This window comes from Chelon labrosus (genome assembly GCF_963514085.1).
Source record: "Chelon labrosus genome assembly, chromosome: 8".
NCBI classification, from domain to species: Eukaryota; Metazoa; Chordata; class Actinopteri; order Mugiliformes; family Mugilidae; genus Chelon; species Chelon labrosus.
This window is the reverse complement of record NC_140358.1, coordinates 7,443,111-7,469,113: the sequence shown is the minus strand read 5'-3', so window position 1 is coordinate 7,469,113 and position 26,003 is coordinate 7,443,111. Positions and strand designations below refer to the sequence as shown.

Sequence of the window (26,003 nt, the reverse complement as noted above, 5' to 3'; positions counted from 1 at the left end):
AAGAAACAATTTAGTGATAAAAATCGAATTAAAAGCTTTAAATCCTGTAATGTATTATGATTATGGGGCTCATAAAACTGAAGCCTTGATCAACTCCAGCATTCAACAATGAAGAACTCAGCTTTTTCTATTCGTCTGAGAAGTGGATCTACACATCAACATGATTAGTTTGATCATCCGAGGAAGTTTCCATGATGAATAACAGAGAATTCCCATTTGGATTCAAATCCAGACTTGATTTGGATGTATCACTTTCATCTGACGAAGCCATTCTAACCGGTGAGAAAAGCCCAGAGAAAAACACAAACACACATTTCTCCTATTTATTGTTTATGTTAACTTATAAGAACTGTATCTTCTTGATCTATATTCACTCCATGTCCGATGAACACCTGAAGTATACTGTATTAACTTAGACTGAAAGCTGAAATAATCTGGTAGCACTCTGCCAGACATTGGACCTGACCTACTGAGCAATGATGCTAGACGAGGGAGTTGTTATTATATGAGACCTACTCAGCTTCTCAAATGTCCAGTACTGTGGACTGTGCTCCCCTCCTATGGGCCTTGAGCAGAAGCTCTTTGGGAAAGTGCAATACACTGACTGGACCGTAGAGATAAGCCCAATCCTGTGTGAGTGCGTCTATGTGTGTGCGCATGAAAGCGTGTCTTGTTAGGTTTTGTGTGGGTGTTCATGAGTGCTGCCTGCAGTCTATCACGGAGCACCATTGGCAGTGTTAATGAACTCTTGCTGGTTGAGTGTGTGTGTGTGTGTGTGCCCGCGCCGAATTTGTGTGCACTTTTTTCTCCCTGCAAAACGAAGGTTTGAGGTGAGAAGAGTATTGATCTGAGAGCCTCATCTACTTGGTGTGAGATGTCAACTGCTTGGCCAGGTTTTGTTACATAACAGACAGCGCTATTGACCTGCAGGTACCCGTGAGCATGTACGTACGCTCACACCTTCAGGCGTACAGTCATGCACGCAGGCAGCCCTTTTGCTTTCTATTCTGTGCATGAGTCAGATGCTGAGTATCGATTCACTTTTTAAGAGACTGCAATCATAACACAGGTGTTTTTAGCAAAGCTGGTTGACGTACAAACATGCCCCTTTAGGGTTAGTGAGTAAAGGGGGTGGAACACTCAGCCTGTTAACACGAATACCAAGAAGTGTCACATCAACACCTGTCACCTCAGCCGATCCTGCTGCATCGAGTGGAATGACAGGTCTTTGACAGAAATGCTAATTACTGATAGCTAAATAGCAAGGCTGCAAAAGAGAAGGGGCTGAGCTGACGAGAGCATTTACATACATTTGCATGTTGATTAGAGATGCTGTCATATTGGCAACTGGCAGAGATCACAGTGATTAAAAGGCAAGAAGGAGGAGTACATGAAGAGAGGAGGATGAGAGGCGACCTTACATGTGGTGGCGAGCAGTTTCAGCATGCTGCCCTGGTGACTATGCTAGACTTATGGGTTATTGTTATGGGGGTTGAGAGATTAGATGCACCATTAGTTTTTGTTGCTTCAGCAAACTCAAAGAGACTCCTCTGAGTGAAAAACAGAAGATTATGACACTTCAGTGGTACCCCACTCTGAGATTAAATGGCAGCTGGCAGGTACATTCACTGGTGTGGACTGGGCCGAATGTCATCCAGCCGTTGTGTTTGGCATCAACTCAGTAAAGCGTGCATGGTGTCAGCATCTTGATGTACTTTGAATGTATTTTATTCATGCGGCATTGTCAGATGCATGGGGGATGATTACTGTCATTCCAGTCAAACACAGCTGTCTCGCTCAGTTATTCAACGATCTCTACATTCCTCCTCTGGAGATATTGATCGGTGCGCGTCCTGCCAAAATGACAAAAGTGATGCATGTCTATGCATACCTGAGTCTTCAGAGTCCTTGCTGTCAGGGACGTCCTCCATATCATCGTCAGACATCTCCATCTCCTCCTCTCGTCTGATGCCCATCAGCTGCTCGTTGTGCATGTTTCTAATCTCCTGCAAAACACAATGAAAACAGGGGCGGGTTAAAACTGGAAAGACTCACAGGCATTGCGCATTAAAACAAGAGTACCATCATTAATTATGTGACCTCTTTAACAGTTAATGTTTACCATGAGCTAGATGTAATACTTTGAACAGATCAGTGCAGAACAAAAGAGTGTAGATGATGATGAAAATGCTCGGTTCCTTCTCTGGCACAGTGATAATGCATACAGTAGCAGTGTTGAGCCCCTACAGGTATGCACTGTACTGTTACTTGGAAAAAAACAGCATGTTAATGAAGCAATACATAATTACACATGGTGTCTACCAGGGTTTACGTCCATGTTGTAGTCTAATTGTGCATACTTCTGAAATCACCAGCAGTAACTATATGATATCTTCTCCATTTCACCATGTCTCCATTTCACCCGCACAGACAGAATCCCCAGTGACGACATCCATCCGGAGACCAGTAACCAGAAGCGGGTTTGAGGATTAAGGTCAACCCACTGAAATGGACTGGCTGTAAATGAGACCAAACCTTCAAGAGGAAAGCAAACAAACAAACCAAATCTCCTAGTGACACATTATTAGGCAGTCAATACTTAGACACAGTGTATAATTTGTTCTTGCAAACCATTCAGCTTTAATTCCTGGTTGTGATGATATATTTGTGTTACGTCAGTACATCTAGAGATCTAATGTACAATCAGATGTTCTGACAGGCCGTCTTAAACATGATATTGTTATAGATGAGAAGCAATACAACAGATTTCCAACATTTCCTGGCTGAATTGACTGGATGAGATCTTTAATTCAACCTATGTCACCTGATACAAGGAGGTAAGGAATCTGTCTGCTTTGAATACATGTTTGCTCCAGCGTCGGATCTATAGCATAGGTATGCCGTGGGTAAACCAAGCTATATTCTGCTGATCACACAATCTATACAGTTGGCCATTTACGAAGGGGCCGCAGTAAGACCCAGACAAATGAGAACTCATCTTCTACAGGCGGGAAATCGATCAATAGAATCTCAGCAAGAACTATTTCCCTTCTGCAACTACACTCAAAACTACTTGCTCAAAAACATTAACTCATTTATTTAATGAAATAGTAGGATTAAATGTGAGATGTGTGCTATAGCAATGCCACTGACCTTAAAAACATACTATATCAAGTTTCACAAAAGCAGTGAATTAGAATGAGACCTATTTGGAAAACTAAATAGGACGCACTGAAACAAACACAAACACAGTCTGTAAGAACACCACATGTGCATAGAGACACCTGTGCTTTATCAATGAAACATTCAAAACATGCTGAAAACTACTGTTAAAAAACTAAGTGAACAAAAAGCTACCCAAGAGTAAATAAACGTACAACCATCTGTCAGCTGACGTTATCAGCTAGAGCCCATAGCAGAGGTCAAACAGGTACTCTACACAAACAAGCTGCACATCACATGCAAACAGAACCATCTGGTGTGCATAGACCACACCGTGTACACACACAACCACTGCACATACGCCACATAAAAACACTGATAGAGGTAGGCAGCTGTTGTCTGATTCTGCCCGGGAGTTGCAGCAACTCAACAGCGCTTCTTGTTCCTCCATATTTCACCTCCAGGCCAGAGAATCATACTGAATATACGATATGACTGAGAGTGAAACTGGCTGCCTATTTGATGATAAACCAGACCCAAACTACTGCATTTACTTACATATGCTCTTTATACTGGCCAGTAGCTGCCAATTCTGCAGTGCCTGAAGCAGGTCCATATGATCAATGTGAAAACGGACCAGCATAAAGCCATCTTTTTGGTAGTGAATCAGTGTAATGCAAGGGAATTATCAGTGTTGCAGAAATTAATGTAAAGACTTGGCACCCACCTCTGCAGCTCTGTGCAGCTTTTTGACACTTTAAGCCCATTATTTTGGTTCAGCGACCTTCACGCAGAATGTATGGTTGCATCCCACAGCTCTTATTACCCCCTCATATTTAACTAAAGGCAGCAGCTTCCAGCTCAGACAGGCTGAGGGGCACTTTACCAGCCCAGCAATAAATGACAAAGCGCTGGAGTTGCTTGTGAAGCAATTCAAGCATCTTGTGAGCCACAGATATGTTTCTCATAAGATGCTGCAAACCGAGCTGGATAAAGGCTGGATTCATTTTATGCCAAGGATAAAATGCAAGTGAACATTGGGTGCAAATTAAATTTGGATGCGTAAACAGGCAACTTGGTCAGCATGTAGAGTACAGGGGCCATATTTTTGATGTTCTGACTCCTAAAGGTACACAAATGTTTAATGCAGATTTAAACATGCAAAGACACATTTTCAATCATTGGTGGGAGTACTGTTCGTTTTACAGTGGACAAGGAACAACATTAGAATTTATCTGGAGTCAAGGATTTTGTTATGGTCTGTGACACTCTGATACATAAGATACATAATAAAACGTAAGTCCAGTAATGGTTGGTTAATACGAGTCATAGAATACTAGAATAGTAGCCCCTGCAGTAGCCTGACATGCACCTCCCCAGAAATGTGGCGACATGTTGTGGTGCTTCAGACTGCAACAGCTGTGAATCAAACGAAAATGCATTTCATTGTTCACGTCTCTCAGCTGGACGAACAGAGATTCTCCCTCCTTCTGCCTTGTACATACCAGCTATTCAGACGTCTTGTCTCTTTTGTGCATTGCAGTGATTTCAGTAAAAGAAACTGTTGTTCAAAATGTATTTATTTCATCACCAACATGAGCCACTCAGTTCCTGTTGCCATTGTTTGAAGTACACAGGGAACCTCAACATACCTGACTAGCTGCCAGCTGGGGTTTTAGAGGCATAATTACTGAACAATGTCGACACACCAGGGCTCAAGTATTACTGCTCACACCAGCATAGCCTGCTATAGCGTAGACTCTGCATAGATTACTTGAAGGAGTAAAAACCAAGCTTAACACTGATTTTCTCTACTGGATTCACTTTGGCCCTGTTCAGACGGATATCAACATGCATACTGAGTGATCTGGAAGGGAGTGATAGGGATACGATACATATTTTGGTACAAGCTGTATTGAGAGCATGCATTTTGTTTTATTTTAGTTCTTTTAGATATAGGCACAAAGCATTTGAAAGCTCCAACATAAATCCAATCTTGGAATCGTCCATATGCACAGAATTGTCACTCCTGCACTGTTCGGAGAAGTGAAAAATCTCTGGCAACAAACGTAAATGGGGGCACTGGCCTTTATTGAGAAAATACTTAACTTGATGTGGCTCCACGTGGCTACTTTGCATACATCAACATAAATACTGCTAATTAACCACATACTGATAAGGTTTGTAATCACAGAATTACACATAGCTAACTTATATTCAATAATTTTATTTGTTCACTTTTATTTGTTCACTAAATCACTCAGGATTCATGATAAGACCAGGGCTGAACAGGCCCTAAGTTCAGCAGCTAGTCATTAACTGTGTCAGTCATTTGGTTCTGGACGGGTAGCCTACAGAGTGATTCTTTAGTGTATAAATCCCTGAGAACACCCCAAAGACTGAGCAAGGGAATGCAATAATGGAAAGTTGTCTTTACCGATTTCACAGAAGCAGGCACGTACTCAAGCATTTGCATATAATCATGCATCATCCAACTTCCTACTTACTCATCGAGCGTGTGTTAAAAGACCTTCACACAAGCTATTATAAGTTCTAACGACTGCTATTATGGATGGGTGAAAATTTTGGGTTGTTCATTCCGATAATCCTGCAGCAAATCTGAGCATTAGAGCAACAGTTTTGCTTTTCAACACCTACCTTTAAAGAGAAGTTTTTGAACAAGTTGATTGCTGCGTCTGCCGTGTGAGATTGTTATTACTGTATGAGCGCGTCTTAATTAGTCTCTGAATGACACATTGAATCAGTCATTTTTCATACTAAGGTCCAAAAAACTTACCAATCAGATATGATCATATATGCTCCATTAGACCCCAGACTGCAACACACTCCAGACCCTCCATTACACACAACCCATTATCATACCAATTAACGTTCCATTTGGCACAGAGGGAAAATGACGAGCAGACAGTGGATAGCAAAAATGTTGTTACTTTTGAAAATGGACACGCTTTCAGGTCAAGATGTTGCTTCTTAATTATATGCTCTAAAATATTTGAATTGACTGGTGCAGAGGGGAAAAAGCTTTTACAGATTTACCTGTGTCCAGGCCAGAGATGGAAACAAACTCACCAAGCAACTTGTATCCCTTCATGGGAGAGGGTAGGAGTGGAGGGTGGGGAGAAGGAAGGGATAGAGGTTTGGACTTCATACTTAGTGAATGGGCACCTGTTCTGTAGCCTTGCTTCATCTAAAGTACTTACGAAACAAGGACTGCTCTTTCCCATTATTTCTTTTTTATTATCATCTTTTGTTTCACCTTGTTAATTATAAATTTGCTCTCGTGAAACTATCAGTAGAAAAATAAAGAACTCTACAATGACACAGGTGTGGATGGGAAAAATGTCTAATTTTCCAATAATTATGTGAACAACAGAAGGAAATCAAAGTGTACCAACCTCGGCTTGTTTGCGCCACATGTCCAGGTTCTTGCGCTGAGCTTTGGAGAAATGGTCCCATGCCTTTTGTTTGGAAGCAGCTTGGAATACAGACACAATCTGTTCAACTGTGGCGGGATGCAGGGAAGGACCAGAGACCATCCAGAGACAGAGAGAGAGAGAAAGACAGAGGGCAGTTGGGAAGGAGCAGAGGAGTGAGAAAGTGGAGTCAACTAGATGTAAAGAACTGTGTGTGTGTGTGTGTGTGTGTGTGTGTTTATATGTTTGTGTATGTGTGTGTTTTACTTACCAGCTGATGCCAGTGCATCATACTATGGGTGGCTGATCATATAGTCCCCACATGCTAAACTTCAATAAGTCATACATTCATCCAGCATACTTAAATTATTTATGATATACTGGTTCATGCGGAACAAAGCCTGGCTGCCCTTTAACACTACACAACTTATTATAGTGATTTCTCACAGCCACACTAAGCTAGCAAGCTTTGGTTCAGTCCTATCTCATCAGCCAGTGGAAGGATTCCCATTAAAATTGGCACAGCCATCAATGGTGCCCAAAGGATGAACCCTGTTGACTTTCGTGATCTTCTGACCTACACTGTAGACTAGTGCCATGATAGAGACTGACATTTGTGTTTTTCAGAAAGAAAAGATGGAATGCTGTTAAATGACATAGATGCTGTAATTACATTCCTTGAATAATTTAATGTCATCACAGGCCCAAATCATTCAGCAATTCATTGTTGTATAACCAGATAACTGTGTGGTAAGCATTACACATCAGCATACATCAACATTAGGACAGAGCACAACACAACTGCACGTCTTCTTGTGCTGCTGGAGATTCCCGCTGTATTAATCAATAAGGTTCAACTTCTACATACTTTAAATAATACTGTACTATTCAGTGAGCAAACTATTTGTTTAAACCACAGTTAATGGCTTCTGTACATTACAACACATTGTAATAACAGAGATAGTTGTGTTTTGTTTTTTTTTTACTGCAAAGAAATCCTGTACTTGTTCTATATAGCGCTTTATATCTTGTATTAAATCTCAGTAAACTGCCTGAAAGAACAAACCCTGGCTGAAGTGAGGAACTCATATTTGCTTGTTTTGCTAAGTTGGATTATATCAGACTTTTCAGAAAGACGTGACTTTCCAAGTCATAATTCCTTGGACGCTTTATTAAAAGTGAAATCTAGAGTAGGTATGACGTGAACATGGCTTAAGTACGGGGTGTCAGAGAGGGTATCATGGCTGCTGATTTATTGTTTAATAACGGAAATTTTGCACAGCAACTGCTAGGTGCCAAAAATAACCCACTCCTAGTCTGCCACTGTTGACCACTGTGCAGCTCCACAACAGAAGTGGGCTCTTAAGAACCTTGCCCAAGGACACCACCTTGTCAAAGTAATGCAGTGTTTCTGATTCATTTCCCAGGGCAGATGCCTCTCTTAAAAAGGAACGGCAGAACGCTTCAAGACTACTTCAATATTCAGCACAGCTGTAGCTTAAAAGGCAGTTAGTGTGTAGAGACTCTAGTTTGGGCTTAGCTGAGTGGGCAACTTTGTGTCAAAATGTCTTATTAGGACCAGGAAAGCCAAAACCTTCAACTCCGAGGTCTGTACCCACCCTACGTAGGATGAGTATGATGACAGCTGATCAGGGTTTACATATTCTCCATCAGATTGTATCTTAGCTGCAGTTTATCAGTCATTTGCCCATCAGCTACCTACTGTATCTGTCTGTCATGTGGGTGGTCATGGAGAACTGTATGGGTGGTCTATGTATCCCCGAGGTCTTAATGTACACATAGGGGAGTCAATAAACCCAAGCGCTAAGTGTGTATGTGTGTGTTTGCAGAGTGGTGAGAGACAGAACAGTTCAGGGATCAATAGCATCTTCCCAGCACCCTGTAATTTGATGGAACAGATCGATAGGAGAGGCAAAGAAGGCCCCGGTACAGACAGACTTTCAGGACAGTGAGTTTATATGCAAGTATACTGTGTGAAAACCACTACTATATTCTATTTGTTTCCAAGGTGGGAGAAAGTACTTCAAATAAAGACGGTTCACAGAGAGCTCAGTGAATTATCTTAATAAGAAAAGGGACATTGCTTCTGAAAAACATATATACATATATATTCTTTCAACACTTTGAGCACCACAAATTCAATTCTCTAAACTTCCACTGTAGCAGAAGGAAACTCGGAAACCACTATCTCAAAAGCTGACTACAAGAAAACTCTATGAATGGCAAGAATAGCATTTAAAGATTAAGTGCAAATATTTTTTGTGACGTGGATGAACCCACCCTGCAAGGTGACCGACTGATTTATGTAGACGGCAAATAAGAAAGAAGAGACTGAATTTGTTATGACAAGTGAGAGTTGTTCCCAGGAAATTTGGAAAACCTCCCTACAGGACGCCGGTCTCTGTGCTATCATGAATGAGGCCAGCACTGCACCCAAAGGAAGGCAAAGTCATGAATAGCAATGTGTTTATATGGGCTAAAATAATTAAAGAGGGCTAATACAAGGACAGAAGGTCTGCCTCTCTCTCCTCTTTCATACAAACAAACTTCTACGTGCATCATTTACCTAATGAACATGAAACAGCAACTGTGAGCTGAGGGCTAGCTTCAAGGATGTTTACATCCTATTTATCATGCATGTGGTGGGGTATGTGGAGACAAAGTGCTGCAGGCTGTGGTATAAACTAGCCTCTGCAGAACCAAAGCTGTTTAAGGTGGGTGTTGTGCATTTACTGTACATGTTTGGCCTCAGTCGTGTTCTTGCAATACATGTGTTGGGCCACTTACTACCTTTATCTGAAGGGAAACGTAATAATTCCAATAATTCCACTCCGCTTTTTAAGACTTTTGCATCTTAAAAGTGACATGATACGAACTGGAGAGTCAGCTGAAGGTGATCTATGGGGACACTGCCACTGTTAGGAAAGAAAATAGACTTACCTTTCAACCATCCTCCCAGAACAAATTGGCACTAGCACTCTATGACGTGAATAAACTCAAACTTTATATCCAGTGAGTCGGTAAGTATTCACAGTAGAGCGCACACACACTGTGCATTATGAGAGAGACTGTAAACAATATTATACTTACTTTTTTACTCCATTCAGTCATTCGGATTTTGTCTCTGCCTCGCTGTAAATTGTGTTCAATTTATGTGGTGTGTATCAGTGTGATCTCATTTTATCCTCCTCCTGCCCAACAAGGAGTACGGTTGTTGTAAGCTTAAAATGAGTTACACCAGTGTAATCATGAGCTCCTCTTTGCTCAAATCAAAAACTTATGTACACTATATTGCATTATACACCAAAGTGCGCAGTGTGTAGTGTATGTGTGTGTGTGTGTGTGACTGTTAAGACTCACATTGAGCCAGTATACCAGCCAGAGCAGTCTTGAACTTGTCTTTGGCCTCCTCCATCTCTTTCTCATGCTGACTCTTCTCGCTCATCAGTCTGCGGATGTGGCTGCTGGAGGACTGGATCATGGAGTAGAAGTTGTTGGCATTCCTGCGGTTGACTTCACCTCGCTCCAGCCAGGTCAGGAGCACACGCACAGCCTCTGCAAACTTGCCGTCGTCTGTGCAAGAGGTGGGGAAGCGGAGAAGTGTCAGGAAGTAAAAGTACATTGTTCCTGCACAGTCTGACACCACGTAATGTGTTTAAAAAGATGATTACAAAACAGAGAGTTTAAAAAAATCACTGCTGGAATGAATGTTTCGTCTTCTAAATGTAGAAAAGCTGTAAAATAGAGTTTCATGAGGTTAAGCAAATCCAGATTATTGTTTTTTTTCCCATTGAGCAGGTAGTTGCGCAGCAGACTAAAAAGGCTTCTGAAATTGTTATTTTTCATGAAATAATCTTTGTCATGTGAAAGAATGTCATATCAAAGGTTGTTTCATAAATCTGTCTGATTGAAGGTGCGCTCATTCAAAGATTCTGAAACAGTGTAGTTATTTAATATAATGAAGATTTGATTCACTGGCACAGAAGGTGGGATGAACAATGAAATACTGGAATTGTAGATTTCACAACACATCTCCGATTCAGTGCCAAGCAGAAAATATAAAAAGGGTTTACGTGAGAAAAGTGTCAATAAAAGGATAAAAAATAGAACAAGGTCAAATGGAAAAGGGAGCTGTGGTGCTGGAAGAAAAGAAAAATGTAAATATGACAATCGTAATTGTTAATAAAACAACATTATGGACCTCAGTGACAGCTGATGGACATAGACAGAGAAGTAAAAAGACGTGGTCTGTGTTCCTTCTCGTCATCCAAAAAAAGAATTGGGTTTGCAGCACAGGAGTATAACTGGAAGAGACAACAACTAAATCTGTTTTGCTCCTGTGGGTAAGGATTCATGAAACAGTAAACCTGAATCTGCAGCAAATGTCTTGTTTTCACAACAGCAGCCAAAGTGATCAGAAACAAATCCTTGGCTAAATCTGCACAGAGTTGTAGCTCTATTCACCGAGGCCAGGGAGGGGAGAGCTGGAAAAGACGTACGCAGATGGCGGAGCGGCAGAAAGTCACAGCCATTTTGTTATCAGGCAACTGTGACTGAGACCTGGAAGTGTCATTGCTCATTAGTGAAACAAGTTTATTCAGCCAGAAACTCGACAGAAAGCCGAGAAGAGAGCCGAGGAGAGAAAATGGAAAGGATGAGCAGAGAGGAACAGAGAGTGCAGAGAGCAGAGGAGATAAGAGGGGAGCATGTGCTCAGGGAGAGGAAACTGATATACTGGGTTTAACAGCTTTTGTGTGATGTTTTTTTTCAAAACAATTTCCACGAGTTTGTTGGAGCATCAGAATTTCTTTGTCAGAATTACCAGCTGGAGTTTAGCACCGTTCTTGTAATGTGTCGACCTGCAATGGATGACTCCTAAGACACACACATACTTAACTACTCTTTCACCCTACCTTGTTTATGGTTTGCATTGTTTTGTCTCAGTAACAATGTGACACCTTCCACATGTGTCAAATGATTTTCTCTGTGCCATCATATCCTGCATATATTCCAGTGCATATGCTTCAGGTTGCCAGCAGTTTCACCTTTGATCTTGTCTCCCAGTTGGCTGCACTCGTGCTCGGAGTAGTGAACAATGGGGGGAGGGGACGGCGGCCGGAGGCGATCCTCCTCCATCTTGCGCCTGTGACGCTCCTCTCTGGCCAACATGCGCTGGCGACACTCCCACTCGTAGAGGTCGTCTCTGGCTTGGGCGAAGTCCACGTGGAGTCGGCCGGTGTCTTTCTTGTCTGTGCTGGAGCCCAAACGGATACGATAACCTTCAGAAAAGAAAGTGTTTATTTTAAAAAAGCAGCAGTAGGTGGTGGAACTCGTCGACGCATGTGGGGCAATCTGTATTTGGAGACAGTTTACTGCCATTTTCATAGGTGTGCATTTTGCCAGTGCATAAATATCTGCTTAATAGCATGATAACAGTCTACCATCGGGAGCGAAGAGAAAGCAACAAGACAAAAAGACAAAAAGACAAAAAGAGAGTGAGAGAGAGTAAGTAGAGACAGATCTCGAAACACTGAGCTACCACTGCTGCATTCTAATTTTGGACAGCTGTCAACCTAACACCTCCTATGCATATTAGTTTCTTAATAAAGAAGCTTAATTATCAATAATTTGGCACAAATTCACAGTAAGTCCATTACCGATTTGTTCCAACTAGCTCACAAAGAAAACAAAAAAAGACCATACATTGGAGAAGTGGGGGGGGGGGGGGGGGGGGGGGGGGGGGGGGACAAACAAACATGCCTGCAGGCTTGAATTTGATTGAAGTGCATAGCAAAATTGAAATATGCAGCATGAGAGTGAAAGGGTACACAAATGAGTTGTTTATGTTGTGGAGCTTGTCTTAGTGCCGGTAGCGAGACGCTTTCCATCACAATTCTACACTTTGTATTTTAGACCATTTTTTTAGAGAGCAAAGCAAAACCAGTGAGGAAGCTGTTTATTGGTGCCCTCATCATTTCTCTTGTTGGATATGTTTGTTTGAGAAGATGTATTGTAGCTGTAGGGTTTTGTGGAGCACACAAGGCCTGAATCCCTTTGTCAACACATGAGAGAGACTTAGGAAGGCCAATTACTTCTCTAGTGGCAGTGAAAGACCCACAATATCTCTCATTACCCCCTCTTCTCCTCGCTAACTTCCTCTCTTATCCCCACACTTTCCTCCTTACTCAATTTTCACTAATGGCTGGTTGCAGACTGAAATGAAATCCTGCCATTTCGTGATTTAATTGGTTGAAATGATCCGAGAATGAGTGTCCAGTGTGTGTATGTTAGGGTACAACATGTGTGCCAGTGCAGCTGGACACAGTAATGATGCACAGTGTGATTCACCGAGAGACCCAACATACTACTTTCATCAAAGGAGAAGGAGTGGATGCCAGCGCAAACAGGAAAAGAAATGAGTGCAAGTTCAGGGGTTTCTACTTCAGTCTGCTCTTTCCGCTTCGGGCTCCCAATCTACCACTACTTCAATATTTCATATGAGGAGATCTTGGTGCTGGCTGGGGCTGCTTGATGTGTGTGCCATGCCGGGTACTGTTGTTTGCACTCTGTGTGTGTGTGTGTGGGTGGGTGGGGTATTATTTATGGGGAAACTACACAGCTCTGTCATCACTCTGAATATATGGACCCTCAGCTCCCACAGCTCACTGTAAGAATAGAGGCAGACGAAATCAAGGGAACTCTCGTTCAAACTGACTCGCTCACAAACACACCCACACACATTTGCACATGCATGAACACACAGTCGATGATGGGAATAGTTCTGAAGTGTTTTTTTTCTTAAAGCAGGAGTATATGGCCAGCAGTTTGCACAGGGAGGTTTCAGAAGTCCGGCAGTCCAGAAGTCAGGTCCCTACTGTTAAACGTCTGTGACGTTATTTTTTTTTCGAGGTTCTAGTAGGCTCTCAACTCTCAACACTGTTTCCCCTTGAATTCCTGCTGAATTACAAATACAGAAACACTGAAAATATAAGGCGAAGCCGCTGTGTTTTCCCCAGTCTGAATTTCAAAGTGTTGTTTAATGATTTTCTGAACATAGAAACATGGAGCACCTTTAATAATTTAATGAAACTTTATGTTTCGTGGTATGACCACAACTTTTAATAATTTACACCTCTGAGAAATTACGTGGGTTTTTTTTTTTTAGGTTTTTTTCTTGCATAACGTCTGGCAATAAAGAGGGCTTTAAATAATACAATAGCTATGATGAACCTCGGCCACCTTTTCTACTAGGAGGAAAGCACAAATTGGCTTAATCTAAAATTTAGATTAAACAGCAGATTGAAGCTGTCGTTGTCTTCTCAGCATAAACTTTACCTTGAATTCACCGTTAGTGGAGCACATAAGCTCCACAACTAACTATTTATTTGCAAGTACCTGGACTAGAGTTTTATGTTATAGACACCAGACATATTTACGCAATTGTCATTTTGTTAGCAGGGAAAATTTCATGACCATAGAGGTCTTGAAGTGCTCCAACTGTGAGTCACATAATAATGGTTATGGAAAATATGACAGGGTTTCTACATCAGAGGCTCAGCTTGCAAGTGAAATATGTAAATATATTAATTAACACTTAATGACTAGGTTTTTAATGTGGACAGTATCTACAATGCTGTAGCCAGGTGACACATTGCCAAAGGGAGAAAGAATAGAAGAAATGGGTGCCTGGAGGGCTTGTACTAACATTCTTTCATCATACGTAACATGTTTTTTTTCTTCCACTGTTAGGGCAGCCAGTTACTGTAGCTAGCCTCAAGCACTCCTTCAAAGCCACTGTTTTTTTTTGTGATATGACAGCTTACCTGACAGAAAGAGAGCCTTGTCAACAGTGAACTCCTCAGCAAATCTTATATGGCAGAAGTTTTTCTTGCTTTTGCGTATGGCGGTGATATCACCACACTGTCCGAAGACCTCCATGATGAGCTGCTCGTTGGCGTTCTCTGGCAGGCCCCCGACAAACACCGTCTTGCACCCCGGAGGCCGCTCTCTTGTGGCTGGAGGGGGAAGGTCTGTTCAGAGGGGGCGGGACAAACAACAGGATATATAGTGTGAACCATCAGAAGGTTGAAACATAGAGAAAACGATGGGAAATCTAGCCTGAACAAAGAAAGAGTGTGCATTTATGACAAGCAACACAAGAAATGATTTAGTTGTCCCGGGAGCAATGAAATTCAATTCTGAGTAAGAAAAATGCTCTTTGAGAAACCGGGAACAATATGTCAAATGGCAAGAATTGCTTTTGTTACACATTTTGGCAGACAAAAGGACCAGGTCTGATTTCCTTTTTGTCTTTTTTCACTGAAGAAGAAATACATACACATGTCTGTATAGCAGGTGCAACAAAATACAGACATAATAATGCTTCAGGTTTTGAAAAGAGAAAGAAAACCAAACAGAACATTGTGGATCCAATACAAAAATATATTTTTCATTTCTTACTCAAAAAGGTGCTGAAGTTATATATTAAACATGCACAGAACTTACACACATACAAGAAAATATAATGGAACTGAAAGGCACCCATAAAAACACACTCATTACGTAGAATAAAAAGATCCATTAAACAATGCCAAGAAAGACTCTGAGGAAGGAAACATGGAAATGCACCAAAGAGACTACTACAATAAAGCATCTCATTTCCAAATAATGACTGAGAAAGACAAAAGCAAATACACAGTAACCAGAAGGCATGAATGACAAATGAATCACAAAAATGCCCCGAGGTTAATCTCAAGGCTGAGAATAATAAGGGCCAAGCACTCAGCAGCATTTAAAAAAGAAGAATAAGGCAACTGTATGTAACGCAGTCAATGACAGATCCTGTTCTGGATATTGATGCTGCAAAATTCAATTAAGTCGTATTTAAAACATAGCACTTATGACCTAAAAATGATAAAAGCTAGATGTGTGAGTAATGATAACTCGGAGCAATATGCTCAGATCATTTTTTTGTTAGATAAATGTTAATATCAAACCATTCCATGCATGAAAATGAAATCCTTTTGGCCACAAAGTGATTGCAAATCCTCTCATGTGGAAGGTCCCCTGCACTGCAGAAATCACTTATTCAACACAGATGAGTGTTGACTGATCTAATCTCCAATAGATCAGGCTTCTCATCCATGATGGATGTGATTAGTAGGGTCTATGAGGAGTGAACCAGCTAATCAGTGGAACGCTGAGGATGCTGTACTTCTGGATTCTGCTGGAAAGACCTTGCAATCACTGTTGCCGAGGCTTGCATCCCCGTTGATATTGATACTTCGAAAAGAACTTCATTCTGGTGTGATCAAGAATTCTACAACTGAGCACTGGTTAGGTGCATTGACCGCAGCAATTACGTTGTACTTGTACTTGTCACATTGTAGTTTTCTTTCAGTTGGTTTAACCTGTGTACTTTCAATATGTCTGTTTTGTATCAATACTGCAAATGCTTTGTGTTTGTGCTGTTTTTTTAATTCCACTGCTGCACAACCAGGTACTCTTTTAAGTCGAACTGATTGATTGATTGGTGTGGGGAAATTGCTAAACGTTAAACAATGCTCTACATGTACTGCTCCATTTTAAGTACATCTCTAATTCCTGCTCACTAGAATAAACAGGAAGATGAGACAAACAGCTGAGAGAAGAAGCAGGGCGGCTGATCTCATTCCATGAAATGAAGTAAGGAGCTCAGCTGAGGGAGACCTTGGTAGTGGGCTGGTATTTCAGCTTCTTGTTGAGCTGACATTGTTTGGGCTTTTAATAAGATGGTGGCTCTAGGACTATATTAACAGGAATTCTGAAAGCTTAAGGTACTGGTTGTGTAGAGTGTAATAAACTTTACATCCAGTGGTTACGCTGCTTATTTAGAATAAATAAAACTGCATTCTTTAATATGTAAGTCACATAAAAATGGAGGGGAAGTTGTGCAAACATAACGATCCAGAGACCTTTGGCTAAAAAGATTTATCAGCTCATAATCCCCTGCTGTCAGAACTCCTAGTGTTTGCATGCAACTCTCTTTTAGAATCTCAACAAAACCGGATGTCCCTGAGTCTGGGCCAGCACTGCCCCTTACTTTTAACTTTCCCTGTCTCTCTTACACTCTCACACACAACCAGCCCTCCGTCTACCTCCTCATTTCTTTATGTGACTGTTAAAGCAAAATGTTGACTCAAGTTTCATTCCTTGACCTCTAAAGTTGGCAGATTAAACTCGTTTTGGAGTTGAGATGGACAGAAAAGCGAAGGCGGTGCAGAAAAAGCTTGCGATAGCAGGAAAAGGCTTTGTTGGCTGATGCAACAAAGAGCTCCAAATTAACTGACCTTTTCGGTCCGCGAGTAGCTGATAGAGCGGCGAGGATAGAGACAGGAGAACAGGTGGAGAGCAGCAATAAGCTAACGTACTACGTAAATAAAACTGTTTCCTTTTGCAGGGATAGGTTTTAGTTATTTGGTTTAAATCTGGTGATTGGCTGGTACCTATTAAAACTTAGCAGGAGTGAGATAAATTTGCTTTCCTCTCAGCTACCTGCTGTGCTATACAATCCCACTGTCTATAACAATGGTTCATCCAACTGTTTATGCAAAGAAACAAGATTCAGATGAACTATTCATGATTTCCAGATTACACTAAATTCTTTGTATCGCACAATGTATGAAGGCATTTGTAAACAGAGCAAAAAATTGTATTTTGATGCAGATAAAGTAGGCATGTGAACCTGAGGCAAAGAAATGCAGGAAGGGGAAACAGGGGCGCACTAGAGTTTTAAAAAGAATGAATTCCATATGCCGTAGGTGTATACAATGACGAGGAAGAGAGAGGGGACAAGGGTAATATCCAGAGCGTTAACAAAAATGTTTAAAAACTGTGCCCAACTTATTGGGATTTAAATGTTAAGAAGAATTTATAATCTAATGAAAAAGAGAATAATTCTTAAAAATGACACATCAATAAATCTGTAGGCTGGATTGAACTTGAACGCACATGCAATTGTTGTATGTTTTAAATCTTTTAAATTAGCAGCACCACTCAACAAATAACTAATAGACCCATGTGCAACCCATGTGTGATTTTATTCTGAAATGTCACATTGGGTGAATTTGCAGGCTTCTGCAAAGAAAACAAACAGCCCAATTCTCAGTCCAGCTCCGTCCCACAGGCCTGCCATCGGTGTTGCCACCCACTGGTCTGCTACACAAACACACACAGGTCATCACCATCCATCACCTTGACTGGCTAAACACCTTTTCATGGTCCGAGGGGATGCCACAGGGAGGAGGCTTCAACCCTCGAAGGACTGCTGTTCACAAGATAAACTACATTTACACTCACTCGGGTAAACATAGTAAGTTTGTTCACGTCACACATGAACAAAAAATAAGCATCAACCCGAGTACATGAAGATTTACGATGTGGTAAAATAGGCTCAACTGTTTCACAATATAACACCCTGCGACTTCCTCGTCCCAGTTAAAACTTGGTCTGATTTTCATTAGGATGCTTGTAGATATTTTTGGCAAGTCACTTCATTCACTTTTTATTTAAGTGATTACTCAATACTAAAAAGGACCAGACAAGCATATTTGGCATTACAATAATATTTAATACCCTTGTTAAGATTAGATTTGCTCTGTCTGCTTAAGGAATAATGATAATACAGAAAAGGACTTTTAAATTGGGCATATCTATTAAGGCTGTGACACACCAAGCCGGTGAAAATGGCCGTTAGTTGGTGTCGAGTCATTGGTCCGTGGAGAGGTCAGCTCTGTATGACAGCTTGTAGCTTTTCCTAGCTTCCTAGTCTTTCAGCTAACAGTAGCTCTTCTGGTTTGGATGACAAATTCAGGTCCTTAACATGCTTGTAAAGGCAGGAGCAAAGAAGGGATATTTAGTTGGCCACGATCTGCAAGCTCACTGTACATTGCACTACACACTGGTCCTTTAGAATAAGATTAACAAATCTGGTCACTGTTAGTCAGCCAGGACAGCCATAAACACATGGAAACAGAACAATATTTCTCTCTTTAGGCATCCTTTTTTTTACTCAAGCTAAATGGAGTGTGTGTATGTGTGTGTATGTAACAGTGGGTATCACTACAGATCATAATAAAATGATTCTCTTGGGCCACTCAAGATGTTTAAATAACAGAGAATAAGAGACGGACAGCAAAGTGTTTGATGTACTATTTGATCAACAATATGAGGAAATGTGTCCGAATGTTAAAATGAGTAACGTCTTTCCAAATCATTTAGACTAAAAAGCATACCATTCCAACACAACACTGTGTAGCTGAGGCGAAGTATGCAGAAGTGGCAGTGGAGAAGGTGAATGTGTGGTCAAGGCTAAATGGGGACCGTTTCACTGACGAAAAAAGAGGAGGATGCGATGAGAGAAGAGCTTGATGGCGATGCACCCTGATGGTAAGGTTATGCACACCGAGGAGACCGAAGAGGGAGAGAGCTGGGGGAGGGCTTAAGGGGTTGTTGTTGTTCTGCTAAAAGGTCAGTGAGAGAGGATGCTGCATACGGTGTCAGGTTGAGTGTCTGCAGCAAGAGGCTAATGACTACTCGTGATGGACACCATATGCAAGCTTGTTGCTGATACGCCAGCGCTTTTTCCTGCGATATCACAAGTGTTTGTTTCCCTTTGTTGCTCACATGGTGTTGTAGATGGTTGACTATACACTAATTGCTTCAAAGAAGAGAAGATTCTAAGTTATCCGGGTAATGGTAATCAAAACACAAAGCTGAAAAGGTAAGTGGGTGAGATTTATTGAAGCTTGTTCACCACACATTCATGACCCAAGTTTCAGCACCAACTACAGATGTTTCTAATAAGTTGCTAGACTCCCCACCTGTCATGTAGTTCAAAGCACAAGTTGGAACGTGCAGTTTCCTGTAAGATTAGCCCAGCTGTATTGTATGTTACCTGTATTAACTAACCTAACAACATCATGCACTGTAAAATAAAGCCAATACAATTCCTCAAATGGCCCCTTGAGGCTGGACCCAGAAACAAGTAAATCAGCATCAATTTCCATGTTTAAATCACCTTTCCTACAAAGGTTATCATCTTTACAGGCTGGTTCAAGAAATGCCTTTGGCCAATAACTGATTTCCCCAGCTGCTGCCCCCTGTCACCTGGCCACTTTTGATTTAATCACACTTATTTTTGGATTAGCTGGAAGTTGTCAGTCACTGCCAAGATGGTGACGGCCGATGCCACCAACACTGAGCTTCAAAACTGTTTTTACAGGAATTCTGTGGCTGACGGCGTGTTTGTCCATCTTTATATAGAGTCTGCGGCATTAATGGCAGACTGTCTTCATATATTACTGTTTGAATATAAAAATATAAAAGCACTTCTGACAGCATATTGTATGAAATAATGTTCTCCTCTCACTTACCCGACAGCCTGCCAGGTGACCACAGCTTTGTTGCAAATGACGTTTCAAAGAAATATCCTTAAATATAAAATTAACTCAATTATTAGAGTTTAGATTTTATAATGCGAAAGACCTGGTAGACTTTTTTTTTTGCCCACGAATCTGGGCTATAGCAGTAACATGTGCAACAGCAGACTTCAAAAGAAATTTCACATGAAGTTTCTGGCAGGTTATATAATGGGCCTTTTCAATGAAGTCACTTTGCAGGCGCTGCTCCTACAGTATGGGCAGAAAAAAGGCTTTCTACCTAACTAATGACTTTCTACTGCTTTCTGCAGGTCTAGGATTGCGTTGGCTGCAGAAATCCCCAGATATATCCCCAGTGTCCCTCTTTCCACCCATTTCCTTCGGTTCCTTTTGGGGGGATTCTTAGTCATTTTCTGTCTAGGAGGGACATATAATCCCTACAGTATTTCCTGGATCTGCCCCAGTGTGTCCTAAAGGTGGACGTGCCTGGAATTCATCCACTTAGAGGTGTCCAGGAGATAAGATGTTTGATCCTGGCTTTAATAAAAAAAAAAAAAAAAAAAGAAGCAGCAGTTCGACTACAGCCTCTTCTGGATGTGGACTGAGGATGAACCTAGAAACTCTGATTAAGAAATTTTACCTTCAGCTCCATTTTCCCCTCAGTCTTAATCTTCACTTTGTGAGGTAGAATATAAATGCTAATTGGCGCTCTAATTCCAACATATTCACAACTGGCTGTAAACCGCCGCAGTGCAGCCCGGTGGTCATGGTCTAATTAAGTCAACAGAACTAGTTTCCCGCCACAAAGCAGAGATGCAATTAGTGGCCAAGCAGGGGATGTCAGAATTCCCCTCCATGTTTTCGCCTAGCCCCTTACCTGGGCCCAATTTGTCTTGAGAGGCACTACCAGGAACTGCTGACCCCAAAAACACAATGCCAGATTCACCGAAACACGCAATCAACACACCAAGATAAGGTGACGGTTCTCTCAGGGCATTCGCCGTGCCTCTTGGCTTTCAGAGTTACTTGACTTTCATGAGAAGAATCAAGCCTAGACGGTTTTTCCTCAGATGTCTGCCTATTGAAATGCCTGGCTTAGAGATTAACTTCTTTTTGTGACACTGAAATAGGTGACAGGCAAAAAGATCTTAAGAGGAGATGGGAATCAAAAGAAGAGGACTGGGTGGGACAGAGTAGAAAGATAGGAAAGTACGAATAAATAGATCCATACAGAACCGAGGACTCTGTCAGGTTTTGGTGCACAGATCGTCTAAGACATGGTGTCAAGATGTCAATACAAGTAATGTATGCAAACCAGGCCACATATTACATGGAACAAAAGTTTTCACACAGAGTGTTTGTGACAGTCTGTGCAGTTGTTAGGTAATTTTTTGACAAACAGATCCTTCATTCATGTGCCCTTGAAAAGAAGTACTTCCAGAGGACAAGCTAGAAATGTATTCCTAGGTGAAGTTAAACTTTTAATCAGCTATTTTCCCTGAAACATATTGGATCTCATTTTTCTAAGTCATAGTTCACATAGCAGATACACAAGAATACCTTAAAACAGCTTTACAAAACAATATTTGCCTAACAGAATGCACGAGTGTATATTTTCTAAAAGGATTGTAAACTCCCAAGCGCAGCTGCGGCGAGGAGCTTTTGTTTTAGTTCACCTTGAAGATGACATGGAGCGGTTGTTTGAAAAAAATCCTCAGGCAGAAACTTTTCCGGCAGCAGAAAATCTGAAAAGCAAAGGTGGGATCAGTCAAAGGACCCCCCACTACTTCTTCCCTAACTCTGGATAATTGGAAGGAGGTGGTGAGACAGATAAATATAAACAACAGCTTGTGCAGCACACCCCTAGTCACATTATACAAAGGGATTTGCCCTGAAAAGTTCTAAAGTTTCTCCTATGAATGTGAATGCAGCTTAGGGTGATGAGGTTAATGGGAAAAGATTTAATAAAAGTCTAGGGCATGACATCTAAACAAGAATATAATCTCAAATTCCCTTACAGAGATTAATCATCCAAGCAGATACACATGCTCACATGCACAATAACTCATTTTGTCATTTTAATCTTTCTTTTGTTGCACACTGTGAAACGTAAGGGGAGCTAAAACAACCATTTGATCTAAAGAAAATGAAAAGGCAAAACTATTTTTATAGAAAATACATTTTCAATATATGTGGTAGCAGCTTTGTAAGTGTGAATATTTGCTTGTTTTCTTATTTTTCATTGATCGTAAACTGATTTATTGATCGTAAACTGATTTATTCAGGGACTTTGGATTATTACAGCACACGAGACATCATGTCAGGCTTTGAGAAGTTGAAATTTTTCACTATTTTCTCTCAGTTTACAGATCAACTCTTTAATCAGTTTCCATATTGACCTGATTGGAACTGACCTTGAGTACTGAGAAAGGCCATGAGATTTGGTTGTAAAACGTCCACATATAAACCGGTTCATTCGTTGCCCATTGCTTTATACCTGACAGATGGTCGGTTGAGGACAGTCCAGGATCTGGTTGCGCTGGTATTTCCCACCGCTAATATGTCAGAGTGAAACAAGCAGAACGTAAAAATACTGCTGGTGTATGGACGAGGTTTGCTCTTGTTGCCATGACTGCTCCCCAACAACGGCACCATTCCATCTGAGTTCATCTGATGCTCCAAGACTGCATTCTGCGTGCTGGTTATGGTGGTAGTCTTGGAGAGTGTTTCCTTGCAGTAAACATTTGGGAAACTATATCAATCCATCCCATTGGTTGTTGCACCAATTGGGTCACCTAAAAGTTGCAATGGGACCTGCCCACTTTGCATGCCAATCAGTGCAGTAGCTACATCACTGCTAGTCTCTTACTGTGTGTTTGCCCCTTGGTCCTTGTTTAAAGACTCTTTCAGCTGCAATCTCCAAAAGCCTAAATAATATACAGCAATAAGGCATAACATTATGACCACGTTCCTAATATTGTGTAGGTCTCCCTTGTGCCTCCAAAACAGTTGTGACTCATCAGAGAATGGACATGGGCCTTCTGAGGGTGTCCTGTGTTGTCTGGTAACAGGATGTTGTTAGTGGGGGCCTTTGGGTCCTATGGATTGAAGGGAGGGGCCTCTGTGTATCGTCCCACAGATACTTGATCAGTTTGGGATCTAGTGAATTTGGAGGCCAGGTCAACACCTTGTGCTGTTCTTCATGTTTTTTTGAGTTGTTCCTAAAGCGTTTTTGTGTGTGTGTCTGTGTCAGGCTGCATCCTGCTGGGGATGGCTGCTGCCATCAAGGAGTGGTCTGGTCTAGGTGGGTGACGCATGTCTAAGTAACATCCACACGAATACCAGGTCCCAGCAGAACACTGAATTGTCACAAGATGGTCAATGTTATTCACTTCTCCTGTCTGTGGTTTTAATGTTGTGGCTGATCAGTGTAACTGGATGTCTTCTACCGTGAATCGTTTACATAAAGCTCCACTGCAGAAGAAAACTCTGGTGTAGAATTAGCATAAAGTTATGACTTACTGGGGTTGGGGGGAAACAGGGTGCAGCTCTTGCAGTGGATGATCTCCTTGATAACTGGTATGTCCTGGGAGAGATTTGCAGGGACCATGCCGATGCCAGGCATCATGGGGTTCATGGGGGTAATTCCAGCCATCATACCAAGATTGGGGTCAAAATCTGAAGGCAGGAAAAAAAAAAAAAAAAAAACTGTATGAAACTGTAATTCCTTCTCAACACCTACACAGTAAACACAGACTTGTATTCAACAGCTAACCTTTGGTCAAATATCACTTTAGCCCACACTAAATCTTTAAAGTTGCATTTCACACTGTGTGCTTATTCCCTGAGTGATTCTCCCGTCAACACGAGCGATGCGGAAGCAGTCTACACATAATGGAATACACAGCCATTCATGAATAAATCATCACATAAACGACATGCATATTTTAAGAAGTTTTTACTGAGTCACTCTTTCTCTGTCTTCCCTGCTGTTTGAATGATGACCTTATAGATAATGTAGCTGGGTCTACATAACAAAGGAGCTTTATTTACAGCACTGATTTACACCGCACCTGGGAAAACATGGACATAGATACGCAGACACAAGCACTGGCATCCATAACCGCCACATGTGCTTTTATGTGCACACGTTCCTCTGTATGGAAGTTTTTGATATGGAAATGACGCTGCCCTCCAGTATATGCCTCAGCATCCCCCGCAGAGGATTGGGAGTCAACAATCATGCCGCAGGATGTGTAGTGCTTATGCACCTGTGCATGTGGATCCAATAACACAGCTCACGAAAACAAATCCTATATGTATGCAAACTGCAATATACCTGACATGCGACACAATTAATCTGACACACTGGCTAAAAATCATGTTACAGAAGATTGTAGCTGCCAAACGTAAGACATGCTTTATAAAATCAAAATCACATATATGCACGTGGTCGATGCTGCGGGAATAGACAGAGGCCGAAAACAAAACGAGCAAGGAACCCTGAGGGGCTCAACATTGATATAAATTTTGTAAAAACATATGAATCAAGAAATAGCTTAAGTATAAGTATTGTTATGTTTTTATATTTATCAGATCTGCCTCTTTCATCTGCCCTACTAAATGCCCTTCAGGCACTATGCTAAGTAGGTGTTAAAATAATTGCTGTATATTTTACTCTTTTCTCTTTCATTCTTGTGGACGTATGCTTGCCAGATTAATTACTTGTGTCGTACTTCCTGTGGGGGCGGCTACGTTCATGTCATGTTGAAGGTATCATAATTACCAGTTTCCAACTTAAACAGCGTTCATGTCAAACTGATGTTGTAATTATAATGGAAGCTTTCCATTTTTTTCCCCCAACATACAGTAAGCATATTCATATTACATTTAGGGGGAGAGGCGGGGTACACCCTGGACAGGACTCCAGTCTATCACAGGGCTAACACAGAGAGACAGACAACCATTCACACTCACATGCACACCTTAGGGCCAATTTAGAATCAGCAGTTAACCTAACGAGCATGTCTTTGGACGGTGGGAGGAAGCTGGAGTAACCGGAGAGAACCCACGCAGGCACAGGCCCTCCAAAAATTTAATAAACCTAAAATTAAGTCAATATTTAGTGGAACTATTTAAGCCTTTAAAATAGGACTAGTTTTCCCAGATACACTGGTCGGTTAAAAAACACAGTCACCACCTAGGCTGAATTTTAATCCCATCTTTTCATATAAAACCAAACTGGCTAATAATGGATATGGCGTCACATTGTCAAAGCTCTTCATCCAACCTGGCATGAACGTAGCTGTAACACTGCTATTTCACTGGTATGATTCCTGATACGAAACAGAATGTCATAACTTGACAGCTTTTCTATTCAATTGTCTATCTAGTTTTCTTGTTACTATCTAATGTTTACAATATCTTCAGTTTGTTTATGGAATAATTTGCTTTTGCCATCGCTGAATTTGCTGTCCAATAATATTTTCATGGTTTGACAAATGCAAATTATGCGTAGCTTCACACCTACACTGATGGTGAGAGCAAAAGAGCATCTTTCCGTAGGCAAAGTTTTACTTCAAACTTTCAATTTCTTGACAGTGTTGTTGTCAAATCACTCACATTAACCAAACTGGAGCCTCTGTACAGAGTAAAACATTATGCAATCATAACGCTACAGAAAAAAAATACTATATTATGCAAATATTTCCTATATCCTGTATTTGAAAATAGCCACAAAGTGTTAAATACTGAATAAATGAATATGAAAGAAAATATGCATGTATTATTGAACAAATATATCCAGTCTGAGCTATTCCATACAACACAGGGTACCATGACAAACATGTAAATGAACGTTAGAGTTTACTGAAATGTAAGTGTCTCAAACTGTTTTCTTTTCTACTTCACTCTGATAATGCTCATATACAGGAAATAACAGCAGCACACATTACATGGGCTCCATATC

The 26,003-nt window shown here is 41.2% G+C and overlaps 1 protein-coding gene across 7 annotated transcripts in view; it reads right to left on the bottom strand.

Annotated features, from left to right (window-relative positions):
* The window catches only part of enox2 (ecto-NOX disulfide-thiol exchanger 2), a 175,031-nt gene that overhangs the window by 15,685 nt on the left and 133,343 nt on the right, over positions 1 to 26,003 (bottom strand). For 4 of the 7 annotated variants that reach the window (XR_014699180.1, XM_084549315.1, XM_084549313.1 and 1 more), the window contains 7 exons: positions 23,558 to 23,713; positions 21,712 to 21,780; positions 14,441 to 14,647; positions 11,663 to 11,896; positions 9,978 to 10,190; positions 6,579 to 6,685; positions 1,892 to 2,006 (listed from right to left, as the gene is read on the bottom strand). Coding sequence is in view for 6 of the 7 variants with exons in the window: in XM_084549315.1 (XP_084405441.1) it covers positions 1,892 to 2,006; positions 6,579 to 6,685; positions 9,978 to 10,190; positions 11,663 to 11,896; positions 14,441 to 14,647; positions 21,712 to 21,780; positions 23,558 to 23,713 (1,101 nt within the window). In the remaining variant the exon portion in view is untranslated. The remainder of the gene's footprint in view (positions 1 to 1,891; positions 2,007 to 6,578; positions 6,686 to 9,977; positions 10,191 to 11,662; positions 11,897 to 14,440; positions 14,648 to 21,711; positions 21,781 to 23,557; positions 23,714 to 26,003) is intronic. The other 3 variants (XM_084549317.1, XM_084549314.1, XM_084549318.1) reach the window with 1 other exon arrangement.